The sequence below is a fragment of the Rattus norvegicus genome, chromosome 11, assembly GCF_036323735.1.
Source record: "Rattus norvegicus strain BN/NHsdMcwi chromosome 11, GRCr8, whole genome shotgun sequence".
Lineage (NCBI taxonomy): Eukaryota > Metazoa > Chordata > Mammalia > Rodentia > Muridae > Rattus > Rattus norvegicus.
In genome coordinates this window covers 80630676-80650725 of record NC_086029.1, presented here as the reverse complement: position 1 = coordinate 80650725, position 20050 = coordinate 80630676, and the positions used below count along the sequence as shown (strand labels likewise).

Here is a 20050-nt window from a genome sequence, read left to right as displayed (position 1 = left end):
TGACCAACACCATTTGTTGAAAATGCTGTCTGTTTTCTACTGTGTATTTTTGGCTTCTTTGTCAAAAATCAGGTGTCTATATAGTGTCTTTAGTTTGATTCCATCGAGATTGGGGATGGTGAGACCTCCAGCAGTTCTTTGATTACTCAGTATTGTTTTAGCTATTGTGTGTGTGTGTGTGTGTGTGTGTGTGTGTGTGTGTGTGTGTGTGTGCGCTCGAGCGCCTTATGTGAAGCTGGATTGTCCTTTCAATTCTGTGAAGAATTATGTTATACTTTTGATGGGAATGACTTTGAACCTGTAGATTGCTTTTGGTTGGATGGCCATGGTACTATATTAATCCTGCCATAGATCTGAGCATGGGAGATCTTTCACCTTCTGATATTTTCTTCAATTTCTTTCTTCAGTGTCTTAAAGTTTTTATCATACATGTCTTTCACTTGCTTGGTTAGAATTGCTCAAGATCTCTCTCTCTCTCTCTCTCTCTCTCTCTCTCTGAGGCTATTGCAAAACATATTTTTTCTCATTTTTTTCTGTTTGCTTATCATTTGTGTATTGGAAGGCTACTAATTTTTGTGTGTCAATTTTGTATCCTGCTACTTTCTGAATATGTTAATTAGCTGTAGAAGTTTCTGGTAGAATAGTTTAGGATCACTTGTGTATACAATCATATCATCTGCAAATAAACATACTTGACTTCTTCCTTTCTGCTTTGAATACCTTTGAACTCCTTCCATTGTTTTATTGCTCTAGCTAAGACTTCAAGTATATATTGAATAGATAGGGAGAGAGTGGACAATCTTGTCTTGTTCATGATTTTCATGGACATGCTTTGAGTTTCTCTCCATTTAATTTGATGTTGGCTAGGGGCTTAGTGTAAATTGCCTTTATTTATGTTGAGGTACATCCCTTGTACTCCTTACTCTCTAGGTCTTTTACATGAAGGGGTGTTGCATTTTGTCAAAGGTCTTTTCTGTATCTAATGAGGTGATCATGTGGTTTTTGTCTTTCAATCTGTTTATTTGGTGGATTAAATTTATTGCTTTCTATATGTTGAACCATCTCTGCATTTCTGAGATGAATCCTTCTTAATCATGATGGATGATGTTTTTATGTGTTTTTGGATTCAGTATGCAAGTATTTTATTGAGAATTTTTGCATCCACATTCATAATGGAAATTAGTCTATAATTTTCTTCCTTTTTTGGGTCTTTATGTGGTTTGGTTATCAAGGGAACTGTAAGCTCATAAAATGAATTGGGCAATTTCCCTCTGCTTCTATTTTGTGGACTAATTTGAGAAGTATTGGCGTTTGCACTCTTCCTTAAAAATCTGGTAGGATTCGCTGCTAAAGCTATCTGGCACTGGGTTCTGTTTGTTTGTTGTTGTGATATTTTAATGACTGCTTCTCTGTAACTATGGTTACAGGTCTATTTAAATTGCTTATATGTTCCTGACCTAACTTTTGTGAGTGGTATGCATTGAGAAGAAGATTATCAATTTCTTTCAGAGTTTCTAATTTGGTAGCATACAAGTTTTAAACCATATCCTTATGATTCTGTGGCTTTATTCGATGTCTGTTGCTATGCCCCCCTTTTCCTTTCTAACCTCATTAATTTGGACAGTCTCTCCCCACCTTCTAGTTCATCTGGGTAAGGGTTTGTCAATCCTACTGATCTTCTCAAAGAGCCAACTTTATCTCATAGATTCTTTTTTTGTTTGTCTGTTTCTATTTTATTGACTTCAGCCCTAAGTTTGATTATTTCTTGCTGTCTACTTGTTTGGTTGTTTCTTCTTTTTGTTCTAGAGCTTTCCAGTATATTTCAAAGATCCTTATTAAATACCTGCTTATCTTTTTATAGAACTCACATACACTTGGCCTCTACCATCTACATCTGGACATTTGATCAAATTCAGATGAAAAGTATTTGGGGGAAAAAAAGTGAAACTGCCACTGTCCTATCTTGTTATTTAGTCCAGTGATGATTTCATCTATAGTGAAATCAAACATTCTTATTCTTTTTTAAAATCTTAATCACTAATCATATGGTTTAATAACTAGTTGCATAGCATCACAGTTTTTAGGCACCATAACTAATGTAAGCATAATTTACCACGTGAAAGAATATGTAAATTCTATGAAATACTGCATTTCATGTGCAAGATGTGAATTTGGGTGTTCATAGGGATCCTGAAACAAATTATTAGTGGATGACAATGGATAGATGACTAGACTGAGAGCCATCTAAAAGACCTGAATACAAGACTCATTGTTTGGGACACCATACTGCAGAATGGCTGGGAATAAGCTGGCCTCTTTGCTGGCCCCAATATGAACAGCTGAAGGCTTTCCCTAGGTCTCTTTTTACTCCTTTTGGTTCTAATATGTCAGGGAGGGGAGACACAGATGGCAGCTCATATTCTGGATATAGGGTGAAACAAGGGAGTTGACAAGTCTTACTGAGTAGGACTCAGGTCTTCTCTGTTGTTCGTCCGTGCCGAGCCCAGACACCCTGGATAGGTTATCTCAAGGAAGAACACCTTGGACAGAGGATTGCAAAAGAAGTTCATCCTTAGCTTGCTGGGCAGAGGAGAGAGTCTTAGCATATGGAGCACATGGAGACAGACCTGTCACCAGCTCCCTGACCCTGGTCAGCCTGTAGGACCTGGTGCCACTCCTGACCTGAGCTCTGTTGAGGTCCTCCAGTTGGAATGGCTGGCTCCCATCAGCACCATCTGTGGGGCCCAGAGTTCATCTTTCCTGTTCCACATAGGCTGTCTTCACTGTTACTTCTCCTCCTCGGGCTTATTTTCCTCTCCACTCTGTCCTCTGTTTCTGGGGTTACACTTGTTTCAATGCCTTTTTGTCTTCTGGGTTGACATGATAGACACATGGTAAGTTTTCGAGTTACTTTTTTTTTTATACATTTGCCTATTATCTCTCTTTTACATGTGTGCATTCATCCATGTGTCATGGTACACACGCTGGTGCAGAGGACAAAGGACGACCTGCAAGAGCTGGTCCTCGTGGGTCCTGGGGACTGAACTCAGGTTAGCAGAAAGTGCCCTTACCTGCTGAGCCATCTGTGGGCCAGTCTGTGATTTTTAATGAATGAAGGGGCACAATCCAGCAGTCCAGTCTCAGCAATGCCAGGGCTTTGGTTGGCTGTTCCCTGTGTCTCCCTCCTTGCTACCTTTTCCTTGGTTCAGTCACTCCTCATTCGCTGTTGGACTTTTGCCAAGTCTCCAAGCTCTCTGTCTCTCTGTCTCTCTCTGTCTCTCTGTCTCTCTCTATCTCTCTCTGTCTCTGTCTCTGTCTCTGTCTCTCTCTCTCTCTCTCTCTCTCTCTCTCGAAGTGCAGAGTGGTACCATGTGCTCAGCTCTTCAGCCCTGCTCTCATCTTCCTCTGGGCCATATTCCTGTGAGCCCCCAAGCTCGGAGCATTGCAGCTGAGCCCAAGCCACAGCCCCAAATCATTCTGTTCCTCTCTATACCCTGCGCTGTCCCCTCAGACTGCCTCACTTCCTCCTTCTCCTCCTCCTCCTTTCTCTATTTGGAGAACTCTGACGTTTCTATTCCATCTGGCTTTTAAAAGATGCTCACTGTTTTTGAGGACTTAGAGAATTCTTCCGGTATGGAACCAAAACATTTGATTCTTGGGAGGCACCTAAGCTCTTATCAGGTGTAGACATTTCTAACAGTTCTGCTTATGTCAGGTTCAGGCCCGTTCATCTGCTTGTCTTAAGGAGAGTAAGCGACCCTTTCTTCCTCTGCTGTGGCCTTGATGTTTCTCAGGGTCATGCACTGGTCCTTTTCACCTCCATATCCATCACAACGTCCCCTCCCGGTCTGGGGGATGCAGCAGGCATTTGGTGAGGCCTAATGAAATGGCCGAGCAGTTGAATATGTTTTGTTGCCCCCAAACTTGAAACACCAATCAGTAAACTAGGCAAGAAGAGTTAAAGTGTTAAACAAATGTAGTCTTTAGTAAGTCAAGTGCCGTCAAATGGTATAAATCAGAAGCAAATATTCTTGACAGCATGGGTCAAAAATAACTTGGGCTGTATTTTATACCTTACACACACACACACACACACACACACACACACACACACACACACACACACACGGAGCCTTTATTTATACCAGCTGGGCAAGAGAGATATTTCTGACTATCATCATCAAAGCAAAAAAGGCGCTGATTAACTAGAAATAAAAAAACGTTTATACAATGCGGTATCACAGAAGGGAACAATTACCCTGCCAAACACAACTGATAGAAGTGTACCTTCTAAAGCACATTACTTTTAAAAACAGGAAGGTCAGACTCCAGATTCTTCTGAGAGGTCAGGAGACACAGTTTACATTGGAAAAATCCAGAGCCCAGATTCATTCATATCCATTCAGCAGAGATTTATTTTAAAGTATATACCGCCAGGACCTAAAATTAGTAATCCTGTTGAGCGTGTCCTATGAGACTTCATGGTCTTTAATATGAATCATTCCATCCCTAAGCCCTGAGACAGGCATTTGGTAGCAGTCTTTTATGGATGGTAAGGCCAGAGCTTGGAGGAGCTGGGCACTTCAGGAAGTCAAGCAGTCAGAATTTGAGCACAGGTTTGTCTGACTTTAAAAGCGCAATGCAAATGTACCAGAGAGAAGGCTCCTGGTTAAGAGCACTTACTGCTCTTGCAGAGGACCTGGGTTCCCAGCACCCACACAGCAGCTCACAGCCACCCTCGACTCTTGTTCTAGGGGATCCAGTGCGTCTTCAGGCACTTGCTTGTGGCACACATAAATGCATGCACACATGCACACACATTTTTAAAAAGTTAAAGCGCACAGTATAAAAGTGTGTGCTACTTGCTGAGGGGGCCTGTTGTGACCTAGGCTCTGGTACTAATTAAATGAACACAACCAAAAACACCTTTTAGATGTCATCCCAGCTGTGTGTGGTGGCCCACACCTGTAACCCCAGGAGCGGGAGGCCAAGGGTGGAAGATTCTTAGGAGTTTGAAGCCAGCCTGGGCTACATAGTGAGTTTCAGGGTAGCCTGGGCTGCACAGTTAGGTGCTGTCTTAAACAAAAGCGTGTTTATTAAGTCATTAATAACTTAAATAAAAGGTACTGGTCTGATGATCAGATACGATTTACTGTAATATCAGATAATCCATTCTTGGCTTTTTTTTTTTTTTTTTTGCTTTCTTTTTTTTTTTTTTTTTTTTTTTTGCTTTTTCAGCACAGGATCTCTCAGTGTAGCCTTGACTATCCTGGCTAGATCTGCAGATCAGGTTGTCCTCAAACTCAGAGATCTGCCTGCCTCTGCCTCCCAAGTGCTGGTATTAAAGGCATGCGCCACCAACCCCCAACTTGTTGGACCTTGTGGTTTAAGTTCTTCATCAAATCCAAGAACATGTTGGCCATTATTTCAAGTGTTGTCTCCAGTGCTCTAGAAGCCCTGTCCCATGTCTTTGGTCCCTGTCATCACCCCACAGCTCACTGGGACTCTTTCTTTCTTTGTATACGTTCTGCTCATTTGGCTTTGAGGTCTTAGGTTCTCAGTTCTCAGTTCTCTGGTAAATCCATCTAGAAGCTTTCATCCCATCATTGTCTTCTTAGCTGGAAGTCTGTCTCTCTCTCCTCCACTGTGTCCCTATTGATGGCTCCTATTTTTAAGGCCAATGACATCAGGGTCCCTAAGCCACTGACCCTCTGTTTCCCTTTAGTGCTCTGCCTGTATTTACAAGGAGTGCTCTGAAGTCTGTTTTAAATCTAACGTGTAGGCTCACTCCTGCTTTCTGTAAGAATGGCTTATAGTTTTCTGTTTCTTTACATGCCTTATAATCTTGAGTTGAAAACCAGACAATGTAGATGATATTTTATAGCAGTTCTCAGTTCTGATAAACTCTTATAAGTTTTTGTATGTTATATGTATCTTACAAGTTTTTGTTTGTCTAAATATCTGGAGTTGAACTGTGAGATGAGGCTCTCCTGCAGTGTGTGGGGCTGATATCTTTAGTTGGCTTTATATTTTTAGTCTTCATTTTTGCCTTTTGAAGCCTGCCCCTATCCCCAGAAGATAGCCTGTGTGTCTACAAGGTGAATAGACTTTGGCCATTGCAGATGGACTTATGGGGGCGGGGGTGGTATTGGGAAAAATAATCAGATTGGGACAGCTCTCCAGTCTTCCTTGGCTTTTACATTTTTCAAGTCATTCAGGCCTTCACTGTCATCCAGGGAAACGTGGGAGTTGCCCGCAGTGTCTTTCATTCCCAGGTCCTACCATTGACTTTCTAGGCTACTGTTTGGCCCAGCCAAGTCTACGTCCTCACACTGGCAAAGTGAGGAAGTGACGGATTACTCCGTTTATTTCTACTCTGCCCATCATATTTAGCGTGCAAAGTTAACTTTACTCCCTCATCCATGTCCTTTGTTCCCTCTGCAAGCTTGCAGCTGGCAGGAAGTTCACAGGATCACTGTCCTCACCCTAAGCTCCAGCAATTGTTTTTGTTTGCTTTTAAATGTATCCTTTGATAATTTCATACGTGCACACACTACATCTTGATCATATCTGGGAGTTTTCTGTTTGGTTTTTTATTTTCTTTGGTACTTGGGTTTGAACTCGGGGCCCTGTATATCCCAGGCAAGCACTCTGCCACTGAACAACAGCCACGGCATGGCTTTTACTTTTATTTAATGTATGTGAGTACACTGTAGCTGTCCTCAGACACACCAGAAGAGGGCATCAGATCCCATTACAGATGGTTGTGAGCCACCATGTGGTTGCTGGGAATTGAACTCAGGACCTCTGGAAAAGCAGCCAGTGCTCCTAACCTCTGAGCCATCTCTCCAGCCTTTCTTTCACCTTTTATTTTGAGACAGGGTCTTACTAAACTGCTCATGTTGCCTTTGATCTTGCAATCCTTCTCCCTTGGTCTCTGAGAATATGAGACTACATTTCCACTATACTTCTGGTACCTACACTCCAGCAGCTTTGAAAAATAAATGCTTTTCAATTACTTTCCCTATTTGGTACGTTTCTGAAGTCCTGAGGTAGTTGTTTTTAAAACACACACACACACACACACACACACACACACACACACACACACACACACTTTTACACTTACTTTGAGGAGGAAGACTCATGTTCTCTTCCTTTCACCATAGCTGAAAGTCCCTCTGGTTCTCTGATCATGGAGAACAACCTTTGAATGTTTAACAAGAATCAGAAAATTATATAATCGACCTGATTTAGAAAATCTGTTTGGGGAATTGTGTATCAGAAAAATGACCCAACCCAAACAGCAAGCCAAAAACTGTGTTCTCCATTGTTATGGTGACACTGCTTGTATTGATGACAACATTAGAAAGAAATGTTCAGCATTTGGAAAGTGGTTAAGCAAATTGTAATATCAATATGATTGAAATGTCATGTGGATTTTAAACACAATTCTGTGCAATGCAAATCTTTTGTTTCTACATGCCGCTTAGTGAAGGGCCTCCAGTCAGCCTAAGCACGGCAGACATAGCTCTGGTGGGCCTTGTTCCTCTTCTCTAGCTCTTTGCTTAAAAACCATTAGATTACATTCCCAAAGCTAGCCACCAAGATCCATTTTCTTTCTTTTTTTTTTTTAAAGATTTATTTATTTCATGTACATGGGTACATTGTCGCTGACTTCAGACACATCAGAAGAGGGCGGCAGATCCCATTACAGATGGTTGTGAGCCACCATGTGGTTGCTGGGACTTGAACTCAGGACCTCTGGAAGAGCAGCCAGTGCTCTTAACCGCTGAGCCATCTCTCCAGCCCAAGGTCCATTTTCTTATTTGGCCACTTCCTCCTCCTGGGGCTGACCACCAAGGTCCAGCTATCAAAGTATTGAAGCCCAGCTATCAAAGGCCCCCTTTAGCTCACCTAGTTAACATGCCCAATCAAAATTAAACATCTCATCCTAACACAGGGTTTCCCCTTTTACCTTTCTAAACTACCATTTTCCTATGGGCCATGTCTTCCTCCTCTCTATCCAGAAGCAGGCCTTTGTGCTCCCCTTCCTCCTCCCTTCTTCCCTCTCCTTCTCCCTTTTCCTCTATCTCTTGTCTTCATCTTTTATTCCCTCCCCTTTGAATCTCCTTTGTGCTGAGAATTTGGTTTTGGGGTGTCCTAGGCTGATACGACCCTTCAACCTAGGATTCTGTGTCTATGTATTCCGATAAAGATACAGAGGGTGAAGTGCAGAGGTATATCTTAGTATAGAATGCTTGCTTGTCCTAACAAGGCCCTGGATGTGATCTCCAGCATCACAAAAAGGAGGATGGGAGAGAGAGAAGGAATGAATTTTCAGATTGTTTAGTAGAGTTTTAAGTAATTCCCATAAAAGTTCTTAAATTTGTAACTTAAAAAATGTACACAATTGGGTCAGTTTTCTCATGCTTAAAATATTGGCGTGGTACATGAATTTCATGAACATAAAAGGTCGTAGACATGCCACTAGGTTTTAAGTCAATAATATGTGCTGTTTATTGCTCTGTACAACTTTGCTCACTTCTGGCTTTCCAACTGTAGGCTTGATAAAATATAGCTACCTTCCTGGTTATTACTCCCTGGTATTGCTGCCATGGGAAGAACCATCCTTCTCTTCCTCAAGTACTTGGAACCCAACCCTCACCCCCCACCCCAGCTCCACTCCCTACACACACACACACACACACACACACACACACACACACACACGCTCACATACTTCCTTTAGGAACAATACAGATGCTGCTTTTGGGCTTGTTCTAGAGTGTCCTGACAATCCCTTAGCAAGCTGAAGTGGTAGAAAATACATGGAACACACCCAGCCTCCTGAACACTACCTCAGGGCCACCGACCTGTTACATGTCCGCTGTTCCTCTTCATGATCATGGGGCTGCATAACTCTAAGACACTGTACTATGAAGAGAGTCATGATAATCAAAAGGACCCAAAATGAAGAGCAGTTTCTCCTGAATGCCTATCCCTTCTGCACCTCTGACGAGAAGCTAAATCTAAGTTGCACCATCTAGGGTCAGGCACTAAGTATGCAATTGAGGTTGTACGAGATCAAGTGTTGGGAAAGAGAGCCTACCATCTGATAAATCTCAGAAAGGCACAGATTCATCCTTGGCTAATAGTGTTTCCTCTAAACCAAAAAGGCAGCTGTATTTCATTAAGCCTTTGATTGAAAAGAATGACTCATACATCAACAAGTTAAAATTACACATCGTAAGTCACAGCACTCATAACAGAATTCCTTCTACAGCAATTCTGCCAGGCATGGGGGCTCATACCTGAATTCCAGCACTCAGGGGGCTGAGGCAAGAGGATTCTGAGTTCCAGGCCAACTTGGCCTTTACAGCTAGAGTCTATCTCAAAAGAAAGAAGATAGTAGAACCATCATCCATTGAAACCAGTGGTTTGACAGATTTTTGTTTTAATCCACAGTTAGGAGACTTATTAAGTATTTCTTACCCACAAACTCTTAAATGCCTGGAGGTTAAAAAAAAGGGGCTATTTACCATTCAAATATGGATGTGCAGAACATTGAGTATTGCAAATTGTAAACACACGATGAAATCAAATGGATTTCGAGACCATGAAGATGTCTTTGACAGGTGAATGGCTTATTTGTTCAACCACATGTATGGGGTGTCTCATTCTAGGGAGCATTTTCAGTGCTGGAAGAACATGCTTGACAGATACAGGAGGAGTTTTGGTGTCGTGGACCTTTTGTTCTTGGAGGGTGGGAATGAATGATTAGGAAACATACATTGCACTGTAAATGATAAATATGACAGAGAGTAAAAAAAACAGATAATGGGATGTAGACTGGTGTCTGTATCAGTTATTTGACACATTGTTGAAGCAAGACTACCTCAGAAGAACAACTTAGGGGAGAAAGGATTTGTTCTGGCTTACAGTTCAAGAGTCCACCATGGAGGCAGGAGCTTGAAGAGGCAGCTAGTCACATCCATTCAGAGTCAGGAAGCAGAGAGTGGGATGGTTCTCAGCTTTTGCATTTTCATGTGGTCTGGTATTTAAGCTCAAAGAATGTCAACATTTTAGGGTGGGTCTTCCTGTGTCAATTAACCTAACCTTGATAATCCCTGATAAACATGTCTAGAAGCTTGTCTCCTAGAGAGTTTAGAGTCTGTCAAGTTAATAAAGAACACTAACCATTCCTGTCAGGGAGGAAGATATGGCATTTCCCACACGTTTATCAGAAAAGATCTTATTGGGAGGCAATAGGCTAAACTGCTCTAATGAAATAAAACCTGTGGTTTGCACACAATGGAAGGTTAGGTCTCACATGTATTAACAATCTAAGAAGAACATTCCAAGTCTGTGGGAAGTTTTCTTCAGGGAACTAGTCTCCTTCAAAGATCTGAAGACACATGGTCTCCTTGGACCTTGCCAATGTCACAGCTGAGCCACACATTTAGATCTCAGGCAGAGAAAAAAACAGAAAAGGCATGCAGACTCCAAAAGATGTTGGCTCAGACGTGACACTCCCCATGGCCACTCTTGCTTGGTGAGGTCTTAGTCATATGGCCACATAACTGCAAGAACCCCTTAGTGATACGGTAGTTGTGATATCCACCACAGGACCCACTGCAATAAGCAGATGAAAGATGAAACGATCTTAGACAAGAAAGGGAGCCACAGAAGTGTCAGGAAGTGACCATATTCAGGATCAACTGGATGTACAGATGGAACAGAAGTCAGCAGGAATATTAGCTGCTTGCAGAAATTACATCATTCACTCAGTCTTCAAAGAAGATTTGGGAAGAGTAGATTTCGTTTGTAGCCATGTTAAATTTGAGATGCTTAGCAGCCTACCCAGGGGAAGTGTTGACTAGGCAATTAGATATTGAAACTTAAGTTCAAAGATGACCCAAACTTAGAGTTCTCAGTGTATGGCTAGCATTTAAAGCATGGGACAAGATGAGCTCTCTTAGAAGTGGGTGCATAGGGAAAAAGAAGGGTGCTAAGGACTGGACTCGGAGCTGCTCCAGTAGTTTTGAAGAAGGAGAGGAAAGAAGAAAGGAGGTCAAGAAAGGGTGAAGAAGGTGGGGTACACTGGAGAAGAAGGCATTTCAAGGAGTTCTGATATAGTCTAACAGGATGAATGGGGCTTGAATTAGATTCAGATCATTGGCAAGCTTGACAGTACTTAGTGGAATCAATTATCTCCTGGGTAGATTAGTGAAGCCAGGTCTGGTTGTACACGCCTTTAATCTCAGCACTTGAGGCAGGACATCTGCAAGTTTGAGGCCACCCTTTAAGCAAGATTGTCTTAAAAACAAAGAGTAAATTGAAAAATATTGAAAAAATAATGGGCTGGAGAGACTGTCTTAGTTGGGGTTTTATTGCTGTGAAGAGACACTATAACCAAGCCAGCTCTTTAAAGGGCAGCATTTAATTGAGGCTGCCTTACAGGTTCAGAGGTTCAGTCCATTATAATAGCAGGAAGCATGGCAGTGTGCAGGGCAGATATGGTGCTGGAGGAGTAGAAGTTCTACATGTTGACCCACAAGCAACAGGAAAAGACTTGTGTGTGTACAAACACACACACACACACACACACACGCACACACACGCACATGCACACGCACACACACATTGTTGTGTTAGGTTGCCTGTGATGACAATCCTCAGGCGTAGTAAAAATATTAATATCCCATCCTGGGGCTTCTTCCTCACCTTAGACCACGTATGCTCCCAGATGAAACACACACAGCCTTCCCATTTTTAATATGCCTTAGGTAGCACAATAGCTGGGCAGTTGTCTACTGTACTGACTAGTTTTGTGTGTCAACTAGACACAAGCTGGAGTTATCACAGAAATGGAGCCTCAGTTGTGGAAATGCCTTCATGAGACCCAGCTGTAAGGCATTTTCTCAACAAGTGATCAAAGAGATTGTAGGTGGAGCCATCCCTGGGCTGTAGTCTTGGGTTCTATAAGAGAGCAAGCTGAGCACGTCAGGGGAAGCAAGCCAGTAAGCAACATCCCTCCGTGGCCTCTGTACCAGCTCCTGCCTCCTGACCTGCGTGAGTTCCAGTCCTGACTTCCTTTGGTGATGAACAGCAATGTGGAAGTGTAAGCTGAATAAACCCTTTCCTCCCCAACTTGCTTCTTGGTCATGATGTTTGTGCAGGAATAGAAACCCTGACAGAGACATCTACCCTCCGTGCAGTTAGAATCTACTTTTGATAACCCCAGGTTACCACTTACTTTTTTCTGTTTTCCATTTGGGCTGCTCTTAACCCAATTGGGCAGCCCTCTGGGCACGTTCTCTTGGTTCTTAGCCCATGGTGACTCTTCCTCCTGTACATTATTCTTCTCCTTGGTGGCTTCTTTCTGCTCCTTCCCTCCAGCAAGCCTAAGAAGCCTCAATCCCACCTATGTCTCTTCTGCCTAGCTATTGGCTCTTGGCATCTTTATTTACCAATCGGAATTAAGTTGGGGGCAGGGTTGCAGATTTGAGGTCTTGGGACCCACACTTAGCATTACAATAGACAATAAAAGAAGACTTGACCCTCAAGTGTGGCTAAGGGAGGAGAAATTAAAGTGAGCGGAAGAAGAAAAGATTGCTGGAGTGACGCTTTCAAGGAACTGAGAGGAGTGTTGAGTGTGATTTATATAAAAGTTACCAAGACTCTACCATGGTGGAGTGCTGACAGAGGAAGATGGCTAGTTGCAAGCTGACATCTTTACTCAGAGAAGGGTAAGAGATAGAGAACCAGGAAGATGGTAAAAGTTACAAAGATAAAGGGCCAAGTGTCAGACTTTCTGTTGCTGTTAACTAATCCCCAAGGAAAGTGAGTTAAAGAGAAGAGTTTCTAGTAGTGTCTCTACAGTGTCTTTCTCTATCATTGCTGCTTCTGGCCCCGCGGTGTTGCACAACGTCACAGTGGCAGGCACATGAAGTTTAGGCTACTCATCTCCTAAGGATAGTGAGCAGTGAGAGAAAGACAAGAAGAAATAGGGAACAACATAAGATGCACATTCCCACCCGAGTTACCTCCTTCCTCCAACCAAGGCACCGTTCTAATGCTTCTCTCACCTCCTAATAATGTTATCAAGTTATAAAAGCATCAATGGTTAATCCACTTATGACATCATGGCTCTCATGATCCAGCTGCTTTCCCTGAAAATCCATCAGCAGGCAAGTATGTCCCTAGTGCATGAGTGTGTGGTGGCCTCTTATGTTCAACCCTACTAGTCTGGGTGTGAAGTAATGTGATTGATATGCTTCAGAGGGGCAACCTCTGCTTCGATTTAGTTTGGTTTTTTTTTTTTTATTTTAAGACAAAGTCTCTTTGGGTAACCAAGGCTGGCCTAGAATTTGTGATCCTTGGGCCTTAACCTTCTTAAGCATTGCTATTACAGACTCTACTAGAACTGCTGTACAGGGGGACTAGTTCTAAAAGGCACAGGGCCCAGAGAAAAGCTCATACTTGCACTGAAATGCAAAGCGATTGCCTCAAGACCAATATGGATCCTGTAGATGCATGTACACCAGGTGCATAGAAACACATATGTGAGTATATAAGAACATAGATGCATGTGATAGTAAATTCCATGAAAGAAAGGAGATGGGACAAAGGAAACATAGCTAGTATGAGGGGTTAGGTTTGTGTGGTAGGGATGAACTCTCTCTCTCTCTCTCTCTCTCTCTCTCTTTAGATTTCTTTCTGAAATGCAGACTTCAGGAACAGCAGGTCCAGAGGAGACCAAGTGCTTTCTATGTTTGCATGTGTAACCCCTGGGTCTCCCTGTTAGGGGTGAGTAATTTTATCTTGATCTCCGTGTCCCACAGAACTCAGGGGAAGAGGTATGCATGTGTGATTTGGGGGAAGGAAAGTATTGATTACCATCGACATGATTAAATTGCTTGCTTTATTGGAATTAAGGTGAGACTGCCATGACAAGATTTACATTTAATGAACCACCCATTTTAATCAATTATCTGCAATTTAAGTAATCATATCTGATAACCTCGGGGTTGCTGATTTCATGATAATTTGTTGATTGTAGGGAGGAGTGGGGCACTAAAATAATGTGATAGTTAATCTCAAATGTCAAGATGTCTCCTCAAATGGATTAGGAAAGAGACTTTTGGGCATATCTGTGGGGTTTATCTTGATCAACTGAGGTGGGAAGAACTGCCCACTGTGGGTGGCACCATTGCTTAGGCTGGAATCCTGGACTGGATAAAAAGGAGAAAGTGAGCTGTACAAGCATTCTTCACTCTCTGCTCTAGACTATGGGTATAATGGAACTGGCTCCCACTGTTGTGACTCCTCACCATGATGGACTATGACCATGAGCCTCTAACTGTGAAGCAGAATAAACTCTTTCTTCCTTAAGCTGCTTTTGTCAGAATAGTTTATCACAGCAACAGGAAAGAGTAACTAAGACAGTATATAGTTGCAACATCCAGAATCAGGGTTCTAGATCCTGATTGTAAAATTGACAATTGACACTAACCAGCACAATTCCAACCCTTTTTAGTCTAACAACCAAACCATTAACTTTAAAGCCATAACTTTCCCCCCTTGTCTTCTCATTCTTGTGGTCATTTCATAATGTAGCATGTATTTAGTTCACACCAAAGGCCCTCCATTCTTTTTTTAATAATTATTTATTTACTTTATGGATATGAGTACACTGTAGCTGTCTTCAGGCAAACTAAATGAAAGCATTGGATCCCATTACAGATGGTTGTGAGCCACCATGTGGGTGCTGGGAATTAAACTAAGGACCTCTGGAAGAGCAGTCAGTGCTCTTAGTCACTGAGCCACCTCTCCAGCCAGGCCCTATATTCTTTCACAGTTTCAACAATGTTTAAAGTCCAATGTCAAAGTCTTAACCCTGAACTTGTACAAAATTAAAACGAAGTATATACTTCTAATATGAAATGGCACAGAATAAGTATTCTCATTTAAAAAGGAGGGAATGGGGTCATAGGATAGAATGATCAGAACAAAACAAGGACACAACCCAGCATAGCAAATACCAAATCCTGCAAGTTTATGTCTGCCATCTTGGGGCTATGGAATCATATGGGCTCAAAAGGGCTTGGATAGTTCCACCCAGATAGCTCCTCTGCCTGTGGAAACTTTTTCTCAGGCCTGCTGTACCCTATGCCTCCTCAGCAAATATCTCGTGGTTCTGGCCATCTCCAATAAGTGGACCCTTCCTTGTAGCTTCGGCCTTTCCTCACAGTTTCACACTATGGCCTCGAAAGGCCTCCGTATAGGGGCTCCAACCTTGCAACACACTGACAGGTTCCAACTTCTCCCTGGAACTGTGGTTCAGTACCCCACCCCCACCCCCAGTCTTGCATCTTTCATGCATATGGAACCAGTACCATGTGGATGGTGCTGCCAAATTCTGCTGCCCACTTGGCATGCAGCCTGGCCTCCTTGAACCATAGTTGTATCAGCTTTTCTGTGCTAATCCCGGGAAACCAAGTCTCTAGGCAGGTGCTTTTGAGAATGGGGAACCTGCTTCAGTGGCAGTCTCTATTTTAATTTAGGCTCTCTTCTTCCAAATAAATTTGTGTTGTCATAAAATGGAGCCTGTGATAGGTATGGTCTTGTCCTGAGGAGGTATTTCCTCTTGTCCCATTACAAACCAAAAATGCTTCTCTTTAATAGTTATAGCCTCTTTTTCAGCATGTGTCTTGGGCTTGTAGCTCAACCTGTTCTTGACACACAAACTTTATTTCTACCTTTATGCTCAACTCTTTCTACTTTTTCACTGTGCACCTGAATAGCTTGAATGTTTTGTGTCTTAAAATTCCTGTACCAAACAAATTAATTTATTGTCTTTAAATTCAAACTTCACTTACATCCTTAGGGCATGGGCAAAATGAAGCCACAGTGTTGGCTAAAATGTCACATGAATGCTCTCCACACTAGTTTTGACAGAGTCCTTGTAGCCTTCAGAAATATCAGGAGCTAGGTCTCCACTGTCTGTATTTCTATTGGCATTCTTATCTTCTGAGCTCCTACCAGGATGGCCCACTACTCTTTACTTGGTGTATCCAAAGGCTTTACTATCACAAAGTTCCAAATGCTTCTACATTCTACCTATGAAACCAATTCCAAAATACTAAGATCTGTGTGGTCAGGTTCATCACAGCAACAACCCTACTTCTGGTACTAATTTTCTGTAATCGGTTTCTTGTTACTCTTAACAAAAGCAACTTAAGAGGAAAGGGGCTTATTTGGCTCATTGCTTGAGGGTAGAATCCATCATGACAGGTAATCCTTGCAGCAGGACCTTGAAGTAGGCAGTCACATTGTTTTCACATTCTGAAATCAGAAGATGAAGAATACCTGTGCTCAACTGGCTTCTTCCTTTTCATGCAGTCTAGGACTCAAGCCCAGAAATGGTGTTACCTTCCTTTACACTGGGTCTTAACACCTCAGTAAGCCTAATCAAAATAATCTTTCACAGTCATGCCCAGGGGCTACCCTAATCTAAGTAAATTCCTCACAGGCATGCCTATAGGCTTGCCTCCTGGGCAGTTCCAGATCCTTTCAAGTTAATATCCGACATGAACCACCTTAGTTTGCTTTCTATGGCTGTGATAAACACTATGACCAAATGCAATTTGGGAAAGAGGGGCTTTATTTCATCATACAAGGTATAGTCCACCTTAAAAAGAAGTCAGGGCAGAAACTCAAGGCAAGACCCTGGATGCAGTGCTTGATGTAGAGGCCATGGAGAGATACTGCTTACTAGTTTGTTCCCCATGGCTTGCCCAGCCTGCTTTCTTATACAACCCAGGATCACCAGCCCAGTGATGGGTACTACCTGCAGTGGGCTGGGCCCTTCCACACCAATCAACAATAATTTTTTTTTAAAAATGCCTAGAGGGTTCTCTAGTCACAGATGACCCTAGTACAAGTTGACAACAAACAAAGTACACTACCACAGTAAGATTGTGTTATAAGTAAACTTTAATTATTCAGATTTCACAGAGCCCAGAAGCTGATAAGAGACCACTGTCTCCTGAGGTTCTAGCCTCCTGTTTCTCTCACCACCATTAGGCCACTTACTCTTCCTATCCATGTCTGTAGGCTCTTGCATCCCTGCTCATCATGTTTGTGATCCAGTGGCTCTATACCCTAGCTAGCATGGGTGTTGCTGCCCTTGTGTACCTCTACATTGGCCAGGCCAGTCCAGGCCTTTACCTCGGTAAGTGGCTGAGTCATTGTGCTACCATTTCCATTATTTTTTCTAGCTTTCACAGAAGAACTTTGAAATATGACCTAGACACAACTTGTAAATAAAATATACTAGCAATTAATTTGAGATTTCTAAGACCTATAGAACTAAAATGGATGGCAGGAGCAAGAGCCAAGAATGATAAAATAATATGTTGAAATAAAGTATACTGATGTAGCATAATATTATATACTTCCTGTGCTATGAGTGAATGCTATCATATTATTTGAAGATAGAGTGAGTGGGTTAAGTTTAAGATGTATAATATAAACCCAGAGCCAAACACTTGATAATATAGTGATGGGTTATACCTAATAAGTCAACAGAGGTTAAAAATTTGAATAGGAAAAGAAAAGAGTTGGAGACGTGGCCCACTGTGTAAAGGGACTTGCTGTAAAGTCTGAAAATCTGAGTTTTATCCTCATGTCTTACATGGTAGAAAGGTGAAACTAACTCCTTTAAGGTCAAAGTTATCCTTTGACCTCCACACAAGTACTGTAGCAGGTGTGTGTGTGTGTGTGTGTGTGTGTGTGTGTGTGTCTGTGTCTGTGTCTGTGTCTGTGTGTGTATATACATGGAAAAATAAAAAAATAAATATAATTCTAAAAATTTAAAGCATATAAAGACAGAAAAGAGTAAAAATAAGTATAATAAGGATTATTTATTGATAATAATAAAGACATGACATGTGATGTCATGGGCATCAAAAATGCAAAGAAAGCAGGTTCCAGGCCAGCCTGAGCTACACCAAGAACAACAGTGATCTACAGAAGCCCATCTATATTGATCATCACAGTCTTAACATCCCTAATTAAATGACAACTAAATAAGAAAGTGTGGCCCAACTCTATGTTGCCTACAAGAAACTTCTTTTAATTGATGAATTTATTTTTGCAGTTCTGGAGATCAAACCCAGGGCCTGTGTACACTATGAAAATGCTTTGCCCTTGAACTACATCCACAGCTAAAGAAATCTGTTTTAGATTTAAAAAGCAGGGGCTGGGGATGTAGCTCAGTGGTAGAGCGCTTGCCTAGGAAGCACAAGGCCCTGGGTTCGGTCCCAGCTCCGAAAAAAAGAAAAAGAAAAAGAAAAAAAAAGCAAACAAATAGGTTACAAATAAAAAAGATTTGAAAATATATACCAGGCTACCTCCAATCAAAATATAACCACTAGAGTAGCTTCATTAATATCAAGGTAGGCTTCAGAGGAAAGCTGTTGCCAATGATCAAGTGGGTCACTTGATAAAGATGAGGGGAGAAACTCATGAAGAAAATATAATAAACCTTAACTTTCCATGCCCTTAAAAACAGAACTTTAACCAGGTATTTGTGGCACAAGCTTTTAATCTCAGGAGGCAGAGGCAGGCAGATCTCTGTGAGTTTGAGACCAGTCTGGTCTACAGAGTGAGTTCCAGGGCAGCCAGGGCTACATAGAGAAACCCTGTCTCAGAAAACCAGCCAACCAACCAAAACAAAACAGAACAAAGCAACAACAAAAACAACAAAATGAAACAACCAGAGCTTATGAGTACATGAATGCAGAATCTTATAGAATGAAGAAAAGAATAGAAAAGGTCATACCACATAGATTTCAGCATCTGCCTCCCAGTATTTGACACATGTAGAAATAAGATTAGCAAGGCCATAGAAGACTTGAGCAGTACTGTCAACTGGCTTGCCCTAATCGTTATCGAATTCACATTCTTTTCAGTATCAGGAAACACGAGGATATAACAGGATATAAATGTTTCTGTAAATTTAAAAGCATTCAGCTCAATTGAATAAAATATTTCTCTGAAGGCGGAAATAATCAGAAATAAATAACAGGAAGATACTAGGAAAATCCTCTAATATTTAGATGCTAAAGAGTGTTAAATAACTAAGAGCAGTGAGTAAGCTATAGAAACTAGCAGGTTTCAAAGATGAAAACAACTGAAACCAAATATGCAGAATATCAAAATTGTAAGGTATAGATAACATCATCAAAGAAGAGAGTTTTCAAAATATTGATCTCAGACCTCAGCTTTGAACTAAAAAATTAGAAAAAAAGAAAAGAGGAGGAGGAGAGGAAAATTAAACCCAAAGTAGCAGTGGTGGTAAGGGTGGTAATGGGACAAGGACATAATAAATATCATAATGAAAATCAAATAGATACAAAACAAGAAAGAAATGAACACCAACTATGTTAGTTACTTTACATGACCATGTTCCCCATGTTAGTCAAGTAGCCCAGAACAGCGTTCCACATGTTAACGAGGTACTTAGAAGCCCTGAGGGTTTAGCCAATAAGCTTCCCCTCCTGGACATTCTTTCCTGTAAAAGGTATTTAATCTCTGGTCCTCCCTGAGGAGGTGGTATGCACACATTTTCTTCGATGAACAACCAGTAAACAGTTTGGAGCCAAGCTCTTTCATCAAGAACCACTGAGGGGAGCATGGAGAAGCCCTTCTGACTACATAGGGGGGCTGTCTGAGCCTTCCACAGAAGGCCCCTCTGTGCTCCCAGACACCCACTGCCAAGCTAAGGATAATCTCCAGTGAGCTAAGTTGAAGTTCCCATTTCCCCGACCTGGGTTCCTAATCCTCAGCTAGCAGCCCCCCAACTCTGTTCCCAACTCCACACGACCCAACTGCACCTGGATGTTTCCTTCCAGACTCTAGCAGCGACTAGAAGCCAGGAGTTTGGGAGCCCTGGTACGGCCACATCACTGGCCTGTGGACCCCTGACACTTCCTTCCCAACTCCTCTGTGTGGCTTCCCATTAGTGACTGGAAGCCAGGGC

At 42.0% G+C, this 20050-nt stretch overlaps 1 protein-coding gene across 5 annotated transcripts in view; it reads left to right on the top strand.

The window, feature by feature from the left end:
* Positions 1 to 20050, top strand: part of Slc12a8 (solute carrier family 12, member 8) — a 149675-nt gene that overhangs the window by 120949 nt on the left and 8676 nt on the right. For 4 of the 5 annotated variants that reach the window (XM_006248423.5, XM_063270314.1, NM_153625.2 and 1 more), the window contains 2 exons: positions 13715 to 13812; positions 17122 to 17239. The exons of the other annotated variant lie outside the window; for it this stretch is intronic. In XM_006248423.5, coding sequence (XP_006248485.1) covers positions 13715 to 13812; positions 17122 to 17239 — 216 coding nt within the window. The remainder of the gene's footprint in view (positions 1 to 13714; positions 13813 to 17121; positions 17240 to 20050) is intronic. 5 annotated transcript variants of the gene reach the window in all.